We start from the raw sequence: 12,149 nt of genomic DNA, 5'->3' as shown, positions 1-12,149 counted from the left end.
CAAATTGTTAAAACATGAGCATTGCAGTCTGAACACTGAAGAAGTCCAGCTCATTAAAAGCAGAAGAACTCATGTAGTTTCAGGTTTCCAGCAGTTCATAACATCATTTTATGTTTGATCATTTAATCAGCTTTAACAGCAGCTACAGTACCATCTCTCCATCTGTCCTCCTGTACAGTGTGTTTCATCAGGTGCTCTCTCACAGAGGTTTTCATTTTACTAATTCATTTTACTTCAACTGTGGAGTCTAAATACTCCCAGACTGCTCACGAATGGATCTAAAATATGAAAAATATGCAAACAGCTGTTCATACAGAGCTTTCTGTGTGTAATGTTTGCTATAGAGTAAAATCTTTTCAGTACCCCTTCCCAATAAGGCACCTTTTATAAAATGTTAAAAAGCTGTGACTAACAAATCATTTAAAGTGTTAATGATCACATTTTGGTTGCCACATTCTGAAAATCCCCTTTGGAATAATCCCTGAAAGTATAAAGAGTAACGATATTCTTAACATCAATAACCATTAATAACAACCCTTGATAACCATTAATAAACACAAGTACATTTTATTTTATTTTATTTTTTTATCAAATAGCTCAAATGATCTACCACATTTTTCCAGATGTGGTCAAATGGCAAATTTAAGACTTAAAAAGACAAATTACGCTGGAAGAGGTGAAAAAGAGATTTTTCACAACCTCCAAGTTATTATCAATGGCTAAGCATTAGAAAAACCCTTGTAGGGCGCGCAGGTGGTCGAGTGGTTAGAGCGCATGCCATATACGCAGCCGACCCCGGTTCGAATCCCGATCGGAGGTCCTTTGCTGCATGTCACACCCCCCTCTCTCTCCTATGTTTCCTCTCGGTCTACTGATAAATAAAGGTGTCTATGCCAACAAAATCTTAAAAAAAAAAAAAAAAAAGAAAAACCCTTGTAGAAGCCAATAATGCAATAACAGCCTATAACGTAATAACAGCCGATAACACAATAACAATCGATAACGTAATAACAGCCAATAACGTAATAAATTTGCCCTTTCTTTAGTTATTAAGTTATTACGTCATAACGTTATAACCCTAACGTATTACTGTACATTATCAGCCAAAAGTTATAACGTCATTGGTTCAGGGCTTTTATTACGTTATTGGAAAGTTATTACATTATTGTCTTGTTACATTAAAAAACGGGCACATTTATAACGTTATCGGCCGTTATTATGTTATCAGTCAATATTATGTTATTGGCTTCTACACCCCTTAAAAATGACGCCTTATTAGATAGGGTTAGGATACAACTTTTAAAAGATTTATGCTTGGCTTTATTAAACAAACCCAACAAATCTAATAAACATTTATCAATAAAAGAAGATTATGTGTATGTGGGATTGCTTTTTATTATGTGGCTATCAGTGAGGTTTCTTGAGGAATTACTAGACTGCATGTAAACCAAAATGTTTAATGCTCTTTTACTGAGGTTTGTTCAAGGTTTAAAACTTTAGATTAGAGTGAAAGATTTATCTCAGAAATCTACGAGTCAAAGATATTGTATCCAAATTTCTGTGTCAGTAGTTTCTGTTTCTGTCTTTCAGTGATGCAGATTTGGGAATTAAATCTATTGTTGTATATTCTCCAAGATTAACTTGTCAAAAGTGTGTCTCACACAAATCTCTCTTTTGAGTGTGTAGAGTATGTGTTTTCCGTATTTTCAGCACAGCACCAGAGCTGCATGTGCAAGGATTACTGTCTTTCTTCTTCACTGTGCTTCTCTCCTTCTGCCTGCCCTCTTTTCTCTCTCTGTGCACCTCCCACTGCGATGAAAGACATACTTTTTGTCTGTTATGTGACGCTGCACTGATTTGTAACCAGCCCCAGACAGAGGGAGGATATCAAAATGACAGATGAGGGAAAACTCAACAGAATAACTGTAACAATCAGGCTGAAAGCATCTATAGCACATCTGCTGTGGAGTCTATCTGTCCTCATACTATATATGTGAGTAAGCACTGCTGTGTAATCATTACCATCCAGAGTAGATTACACTGATGACTATAAACACAAGATTATATCAAATCTAATCGTGGAAAAGGGGGCTTTTCTGTGAATGTGTGTGTTTATCATGGATGTGTTTTTATCCATATGTGTGTCTGACTGTGTGTACACATTTTTATTATGTAACAGCTCTGCATGCATGTGGGTCAGAGGCAGTTGATCAGCATAATGTTGGTGACAGCATTAAAAAACACGCAGAGGATTTAAACTAGTGGAGGGGTACTGGGACAGAGAGAGAGAGAGAGAAACAGGGATGTGGAAGGAGGTGTTGATGTTGTTACTGGGAAGTTTGTTGAGTTCAGTGTACTATATGATTGTGTGTGTGTGTGTGTGTGTGTGTGTGTGTGTGTGTGTGTGTGTGTGTGTGTGTGTGTGTGTGCCCTTGTGTGATCATCCATTGATATTACATGTGGGAAAGTAATTTCAGAGAGACTGTTTTGAAAAGTTTTGAAAATGCTTTTAAGAATAATTATGATGACATGATTACAGCGTGATTACAATCAAAAGGGATCCATACTGTGTGTGATTTTCGTTTGTGTGATGCACGTGTGTGTGTGTGTGCCAGTGCATGTAAAAATATTTTCTGTCATTCAAGGTTTATTTATTGCGTTTGGCAATCAAGCAACTCAATCAATAAACCAAGAGATGCAAAATCCCAAGATTAACATATATTTATTTATTTATTCATTTATTATGACGAGTTTCTTTCCAGGCTGCAGTCCAAGAAGGGATTAAATATCGTGCTCAAAGACACTTGAGCATGTATGGAATTAAAGGGAATAACGGATAACAGATCAGCCCATTGTCACCAATACCTGATTCAGCTATTTTAGTTTGAGTATCAGACCCATATCTGATATCTGATACAGGTATCAGTACATCACTACTGTAGCCAACGCATTCATTGCTGCATCAGATCAAAATTAAAGGCAAGTGAAACTGAACCAGAGAATTGTCATTTACATTTTGCCAAAAACAAAATAATTGGATTTTGTTTTGTTGTTGACTAACTAATGATGACTTTCATTTCATCAATAATATGAATAAATGATGATTATTTATAAATTATAAATAAGCTGTTTGGTTGATAAAATCTTAGAAAATGGTGAAAAATGTCGATCTTCATTTCTCAAAGCCCAAAGTGATGTCCCTAGATGTCTTCTGTTGTATCTACTTCAGACTCTTCTATAATGATGAACAGTAATGTGTATATTCTTATGCTGTGTACAGTATGTGTGTGTGATGTATTCTTGCGTCTCCAACTCACCAGTGATGACGAGTGTGTGTTGGACCCCAGCCTCGTTGAGCATTCGCTGGATGTGGTTGTTATAGAGAGTGAGAGCCTGTCCCTTCCCGCTCTGTGGATTCACCAGCAGCATCATGCGGCACGGACGAGACAACTTCCTCATCAACACACCTGCATAGAAAAAGCACAGTGATGATTGACAGCTACGACAACAGGAAAGACGCACTGATCAAATAAGTCATCGAGTCACATTTTAAAAGTAGATTCTTAAAACAAGTTGACTAATCTTTGAAACATTTTAATCAGCAGTAATTCAAACATAGCGTGGCAAATGACTATCACACCTCACATTAGTGAACAGTCAACACGCTGCATGTTAGTGAGTCATTACATTTTTTACATGCACACAGGAAACATGGTTAACCAGTACAGCATGTTGACATTTAATTAACTAAACTTATTACTATCAACTAAAATTTGCATGCAGTTGGTATAATAAAAAGGTTGCTTGTCCACTATCCAGTAACACATTGCTGCATCAACAACTATGAGGGATATTTTAGCATTTTTATGTTTTGTAGCAAAGGGTTAGATTTGGTTTTAACTGTGATGAGACTTTTTTTTTGCTGGACAACCAATATGCACCCTGTTATTTTTTATTATAGATTCATCTGATTATTTTCTTGATAAATCAATTAGTTATTTGGTCTGACAATGGTAAAAAAAAAAAGATTACATCCTTGTCTTTTTTTGTCCCAACTGACAGTCAACAACCCACAATTATTCAGTTTAGTCTTAACGATTAATCAATTATCAAAATAGGTGGTGATTACTTGAGTTGTTGGCAACAAACTGCGTTGTAGCGCTAAGTAGATTAAGAATCAGGTTATCCAATTAAGGTGGTGTACTAATTACTGATTCCAGGCCTGTTTACATGATGTTTAAGTAAATTCTGTTTCTACAGAAAGTCAATAATAATCAGGTTTTATAGTGTTGTTTGAGGAGTAAAAACAAGCAATGGACAGAGTGACTGCACTGAATATTTCTACAGAGAACAGAGTCAGACAGGTATACATGGGTGATCTGTGTGTACTGGTATATCTGGTAGGAGACACCCTTATCTCTCCTAACAGACTTTGGCAACGAAGACTACTGTAAAGCAGAAGGTGTACAACGATTGTTGGTGCTAAAATATTTAATTTATTTCTATTCTTTGAAAGGAAGGAACACAGAACAAGACTGGTGCACTTTGGGAGGAGAAGACGTACTGCTGGGTGTTCTGCACAATTACACTAATAATGTGAATTGATTATTCCATGAAACATCCGTGTATATCTTCTCCAACATCAGACTGTGTGATCACATCATCCTGTATATCTATTAATGAAAACCCTGTTTCTGTTTATTTAGTATATTTTCTGTGAGATAAATGTGATCTTTTTTTCCAATATATTAATTTATGTGTTGCATAATTCTCAGAGTTATTATTAACTACAGAACATTATATCATGTTTGCTACTGTAATAACCCTGCTGTGGTTTCATCTAATCTGATGTGGACTGGATAGAAGCAATAACAAAGATGGTCAGTTATACACCGTACACACGTACACACACACACACACACGTACACACACACACACACACACACACACACACACACACACACACACGTACACACATACACAAAACTAATTCTGCTTGCATCTGAAGATGAACAAGGCGGCCGTCTCTTTGGTGAAATTTTAACTGCAGGGTTGATGTGAAAAATATGTTGAGGATCAAACAGATTTCAGAGGGTTATGCAGGGTTTCAAAGATCTAACAAACAGAGATCCTGAATCTTTTTAAACACTTTAAAGATTACAGTCTCTCAGAGGCACAGCGTGAGGCTGAAGGGAGGGAGGATCTGGGAGAGCTGGTTTTGGCCTTGTGTCCCACAGTGCCTGCAGAGTATTAATTGAGTGCTGCAAGTATAAGACTGTGTTTTGCCAAAATATTCAATTAGGATGTGTGTGAGATACAAGTAAAACGAGACAGAAATGTGATGGAGGTCATAGCATGAGGATAAAACTGTTCAGTATCTCAAATGTTAAATCACATCACATCATGAATCTCTAAGTACTGAAATTCTTTTCCCACCTGTTGCTTGTCTGATCAAATTTGGATCTAACTGCTTATTCATCGCCTCCTCTTTCCCCCTCTCCTTTAGAGACATGTTTTTCTAAAAGCTCAGGTGGGGGAAAAAATCAACTGAAAATAGAGAAAAATGTTACAGGAAGCTATCAGCCACATTGGACACAGTGCAGCTGTGGGATAAATTTACAAATAGGTACACAAAATCCTCTCTGTGAAAGAAACGACACGCTCCAGTAAGACTGTTTTCTATATCACGTCTTGTCAACAAACACACACAAACAATGGATTTTTTGGCCTGTGATCATAACCCTGTGAGCATGGAGGGAGGCAAACCATACAAACAAGTCTGGCAGTTGATGAATAAGTAACAATCGGTGGAATAACTGAAGTGCAGAAGCTCCAGGGATCAGCGCATCTAACTGGCTCACAAGCATAATTGGCAGGTTCAATTTTAGTGGATACCGCACTTCCAGAAACTAAAAGGATGCAGTTAAGCATGTAAAAAAACACCTTATTGCACTTTTCCCTCTGTCTTTCTGTCCTGTTGTAAACTCCTCAATCCGACAGGCTTTCTGTTTCCTCATAACTCTGAATGTAACTGAAAAGCTGATATCATCTTCATCACACTCAGTTAATTAGGCACAGTAGCTAATTGTCTGGCTGCATAATGCTTTAAACATGAGCGAAAAATTTCTAAACCAAGCCAGCAGTGGGTGAAAATCCAGAATCCAGAACATGTTAGGGCTGCTACTGATGATTATTTTCATGATCAATAATACAGTTTGTCTATAAAATATCAAATAACAGCATGTATGACACAAAAAAGCTTCAAATTCTCACATTTGAGAAGAAAATATTTGCCATTTTTCCTTAAAATATTACTAAAATGATTATTTTATTATCAAAATTGCTGATGATTAATTTTCTACATTACTACATATCATTGCTACTACATATCAAAGAATGAGTATATAAATCAAAACAGGAGCATGAGAGCACTCGGAGCATTACTACTTCTGAAATATCGCACTGCAGCAAGTCACGCAGCAGTAAGAAGTGCAGAATAGGGCTGTAACTAACAATTGCTTGGAAAAATGACTAGTTTTCAATTATATTTACATTGACTGACAGTATATTTATCAACTAATCATTGCAGTTCCACTAAAGAACTGAAATTTACATTTTCTTGCATTGCTCATATGCCCAGCTGCTCTCTCTGTAGGATGAGTATTACTGTGGAGACTGGAGAGACTGGACTCTTGAGGCCAAATAAGTGGCCTCATGAATCAGCGGGCATGACAGCTGGCACTGAAAGGCCCTGACCTTGCTGTCTTAGTGCCCCCAACACCCACGCAGACCTTGTTGGCTAAATCCAACCCCATGCCACTTCCTGTGTGCCACCCCTCCCTTCTCATAGCATTCCAGACGGCTCTATCTATCTCCTCGTCTCTGTCTGTCCACGCTCTGGGTTTCCTCCTCTATCATTAGCTCAGTCGCAGTCGCATTGTGGCATGGAGCCAAAGTCTGACACGCGTCTAATAAAACATACTAAAATCATCACAAACGTAGAGAAAATCTATTTTACAAACCTCCCCCACATCTATAATTATACATCATCTACCAGGCTGGACTTTCTGTGATGGATGTTTTAAGCGAATACGGGTTATTCTTCTTCAAATAAAGACTGGTGGGTTATGACAGCAGATAATGTGTCTGGTTTGTTTGTATAGGGATGGGTGTAGCCCTGATTGTCAAATGATAATATATGTTGTTTATTTTATTTAGACACTTATTTTCACTAATTCCTGTAGTGACTTCATTCTATTCATGTATATTTATGTAATCTGCTAATTGACATAAAACTTCAGTAAACAGTTATGACTGAGTCTGGAGATTGGAGTCATCCAAACAAATCATTTAAGGAACAAAAGCTTGTTACTGTGTTAAATAAAGTGATGAAATGAATGACACTACTGTAGTTTAAGAAGCAAACTCCTTCATCATCATCATCATCATCATCATCATTATCATCATCATCACAAACAGCAGCCAAAAAACGAAAAAGATGAAAAACAACAACAACTGCAACAAACGCTCCGCTCTGCATCTCAACTACATTCACTTGATCAGTGATTACAGACGTCTCAAACGCTCTCTTCAAACCCAGAGCATGGGAACTGTCCCAGATCTTAATGGAATAATCACTACTGACATATTCGCCATAGGAAATAACAGCCTAAATGAAAGGGAAAAACCCTAAAGCCGGAAAAAACACATTTTCCGCCAAGGTTCCTTATAATAGCAATCTGGGTGCATATAGAGCCTGAGAATAGACAACTTTCTTAGTTGTGTCTGACAACTCTCCCATCCACTCAGCCATGTGCCAGTTTCCCTGAGCTACAACTTCAACGCTTCTCCTAATTTTCCTTTGAGTGCAAAAAACAGCACCATAAAACAGGTATTAAATGTGTGTTTTTATATTTTTTCAACATATAAAATAGAATCATTTTCTTTAATATTTTAATTGTTTGTATTTAGGCTGCCCAGATAATTGAAATGAAACATGTCACCATTAGTCAGCATATTGCACATTCATTATTTAAACAGATAAAACTATCCATGACCTTACATGGTCAATCTTTCTATCAAAAGTGTCGTCATTGCTTGACGACTCACACTGACTCATTATGTGCATATGTCAGTTGTTACGGGTGTCTTGCTCCTTTCCGCAGTGAAGCCTGACCAAGCATTAAACTGTGATTAAGGAACGGAGAAACAATCTCTATTAAAACTGCAAAAGCACCAGACTGCCGTCACGCTTAGCTGAGCCTAACAGACGGCTCAGCCGGCATGAACTACACACTCAGATGGGACCCCTCCAGATTTTATCTCATTAGGGATTTAAATAGAGAGAAGAGACATCAGGACATGTTTGTTTGCCTTGTACTTAGATGTGTGTTTTAGTTTGTGAAAAGGATGGCAACGTGTCCTGCTTCATGTCAGCATACATTAAAAAAAAAAACACAACATCTATGCAACACACATAAAACTACAGACTACAGATGTATGTTTGAATCAGTTACAGACACACAAACTGTACAGTATATACAGGATGTCACTATTGAGAACTAGTTCTTCTGCTGATTTGTTGCTTAACTGTGAGACCCAGTGGGAACAAACCATTACTAAGTCAGTAAACAAGAGGAGTTACAGCTAACGTCAACATGCTAACATGCTGACAATAACCACACTAATATACTGATGTTTAATAGGTTTGATGTTAACTGTCTTAGTTTAGCATGTTAGTATGCTAACATTTGCTAATCAGCACTAAACGCAAAGCATTTACTCAAAAACAAAAGTATTGAAGATTTGGCCTGGCTTTGATAACTGTTTCAAATTGTATGACAATCCACACAATAGTTGATGAGATTATTTATGTTGGGACCAAAGCGGTGGACCAACCAACATTTATGTTACTATTGTGGCTAAAAAGCTCATCTGGTGTGCTGACTGACATGTTTACTGTTTACTGTCTGTAGCAGTGTCACTCCCTTAGTTTCCTAGTCAGTTTCTCTCAGTCTGCACAGGACATTAGACTGAAAATGAATAAGAAAATGATCCAGTGCTGCAATTTTTTCCTACGTTAGCTCAAACTTTGCAGTAAATGGGTACTGAAAGTATGTTTTTGTCCACCTAGTCACTAAGGACCACTCTTATATTTCTGCCTATTGCTCAGTGGTGATGTGATGTGGGCTCTAAACACCCATTAGCAGGGAATCCCATTTCCATAGTTAAGGGATTAATGGATTAACATGTATTTGACCTGGTACTTATTCTCTTCCTGCCACCTGTATTATGACAGATAGGTCCAACTGCAATCTAATAAATTTGAGTTTTGTCCCAGGCCATCTGAAGAGTCAGCTACTAGTCTCTAAGTCTAAGGCCAAGCACAATAATAAACAGCAATTACACATACTAAATGACATGACCTATACTATTGCGGGACGACTCTATGCTATGCCCATGTCGTCCTCTAGTTTCAGCTTCAGCAGATATGAGATTGTCATCTGATAGCTGCGTAATGTTCAACCTCTAAACCGAGCTTCAACAGAGTACTGTAGTTAGCTACATACCAGCTGTAACCTCACGATGGAAATCCAGAGAGACAGAACAATGACTGGGGTGTATCCATCACGATTATAGATGTTCCTTTCTGCTACTGGTGATCTTATATATCAAATGTCAAAGCATTCACTGTAACATGCATCACAGAGCAAGACTTCGATCCAGACTGAAGTGCAAGCTGATTTAGACCATGTGTCACTTTTTACATTATGTAAGGATATATTTTTGGTTTTGATCATGTGATTAAACATGCCTTCTTATTTATATGTATTTATATTTACCTAGACTGAAAGACCATTTACAGCATCAAAAGACCAAAAACTTTAAGATGAATATATTTTTACCACAATAATTAATGTCACTAAGTCATTGAGTTAGTCAAATTAATAATACAATCAGTAGTCATTTGTACCATTTAATTTACAGGTTTATTCAAATATGATTAAAGGATCTGACTTCCTGTGTGACATTATCATGAATGAAAATGTAAATCTGTACTGATGTGAACCTTTCAGTGTACCAGAAAACATTAAAAACCTGCATTAAGGTCCAATTTGATCAGATCAATTTGAGAATGATATAATTTCCAGTCTTGTATATTGTATTTTGGTGGTGGGACTACCTGTTTGTTTGTTTGTTCACAACTCCATCACAGATTGCATCTTTAAATCTCACCTCACCATCATCCCATCTCACCTTCATGCACCTCACTGCAATAACATTTAGGTACAGTGAGGTGATAACTTGTGTCCATAACACCATGAGTAAATCAAAGATAGGAGGCTGCTCCAGCACGCTAGCAGACTTCTGCTGAGCCAGACCACAAAGGGTGTGGAAGGAGGAGGAGGAAGAGGAGGAGGAGGTGCTGGTGGTTAGCCAGCAATAGGTCTATATTAAGAAAAGCTGAGAGTTTATGACATTGAGGTTTTTATTAAAATCATCCTACACTGTCTGTCAAATAGTTGTATGTAAATCTCTGATATACAGAGGTGGATGAGCTGTTAGCTGTTAAAGAAATGATGTGTCATGTGGATATTTTAGTCCACAGGGTCAGATGAGGGAGGGGAGGTTAGACTACTGCATAAAAACAAACTCCAAAGCACAAACTTTACACAAGTCTGCTGGTTACATCACCACTAATTTAGTGTTCAGTGTTAAGTTTTCTTTGAATGGGAACTGCAGCTCAAATGCTTAATCAATGCATTTTGCTCAACTGTATGTTAACTTCTGTCAGTTTTAAATAAAAACATGCATGCAGTAAACAAAACTGCAAACTGTTAAAAAACGACAAAATATATTCTGTGAAAAATGAAAAAATGGGTTTTGTGCCAATGTATTTAGGAAATGGACTTCCCACTATAAAAAACATAACCACATGTTTCTTTTACCAGGCAAAACTGGCTTTCTCTGAGGTGAAGCAGCTGCTCTGTAGTCTGAAGGGTCATTTAGTGGTTGCTGTTGTCATCCGCATATCACAGAAGTACTTGAGAACATTTCTGAGAATAGCAAACACTGAATGATGAAGATAGTTGTCAAGATTTTTTTTACAAGAAGGAGATGGACAAAGTTTCAAGCATTTCCTTTCCAGCATGTTGCATTTGTTATTTAAGGAAGCTGAAGACAGAGTGTATTTTGCCAAATTTTACCAGTACACTCCATCATTTGGATGTGCTCTGGGTAAGAGGAAGGGCAGGACGCTGTCATTACTGACACAGAGCCGCTTTGAGCCCCCAGAACAACACAAAGCCCTCCAGAGAGGGAAAGAGCGGCTGAATCAGAGGTCTCGACAGCACGTCAAGCTCTATCGCAGCGTATGTCTGATGAGGAGAAGTCTTCAGGGAGAGGAGTGCTGCTACCACTGTTATCTGACCTCACACACACACTCACACACACTCACACACACACACACACACACACACACACACACACACACACACACACACACACACACCTCTATTGTTCAAAATGCATAGGGGACTGTTAGTATATCCTGAAATTATTGTTTTTTCCTTTATTAGCAGGAGTGACAACTGGTTGTGGTTTCTATTGCAAAAGAATCAGGAGGTTTCATCAGTCTGGTCTGTTACAGTCTGATTAATCACAAGGGTGTGATCCTTGACGGGATTATAAGCTTCACACACCTAGAAAACTGTACAGTACCTTCCATGAGGCATTTAAGCACTAAAGTCTCTAAAAACACCCATACAGTAAATACTGTGTGACAAATTTGTGAAAAAGCATGTTCACATGTACTCAAACATCCTAATTAATTAGAGTAATCAGCTTACAGTAAGTTAGTTTTTTTAGGATTTTTAAGGTCTGTAACAGAATGTCATTACTCATATGTAAAATGGTTTCATAAATCTGTGCCTCGTCACTGGTCAATCAAAGCTAAGAACAGCTGCAGTAAATGAATACAGTACTGATTAAAAGCCTCAGCATCTTTGTGTTTTTTTTTATTACCAACAAGTTTAAAGAGAATAAATGTGTATAAAAGTGTTCAGTATTTGCAAACAATTTCTTATCTTATTACACTATTAAAGTAGCTTTGCATCTTGTTTTGCATTCAGTCAACAATTTCAGCCTGA

General features: G+C 37.5%; 1 protein-coding gene across 1 annotated transcript in view; it reads right to left on the bottom strand.

Annotated features, from left to right (window-relative positions):
- The window catches only part of LOC128364649 (sphingosine kinase 1-like), a 35,321-nt gene that overhangs the window by 15,334 nt on the left and 7,838 nt on the right, over positions 1–12,149 (bottom strand). Inside the window, exon 2 of the mRNA XM_053325221.1 lies at positions 3,318–3,467. Within this exon, the coding sequence (XP_053181196.1) occupies positions 3,318–3,467 (150 nt within the window). The remainder of the gene's footprint in view (positions 1–3,317; positions 3,468–12,149) is intronic.

Source organism: Scomber japonicus, chromosome 2 (genome assembly GCF_027409825.1).
Source record: "Scomber japonicus isolate fScoJap1 chromosome 2, fScoJap1.pri, whole genome shotgun sequence".
Classification (NCBI taxonomy): domain Eukaryota; kingdom Metazoa; phylum Chordata; class Actinopteri; order Scombriformes; family Scombridae; genus Scomber; species Scomber japonicus.
The sequence above is the reverse complement of the archived record's forward strand: the minus strand, read 5'-3'. Positions and strand labels throughout refer to the sequence as shown.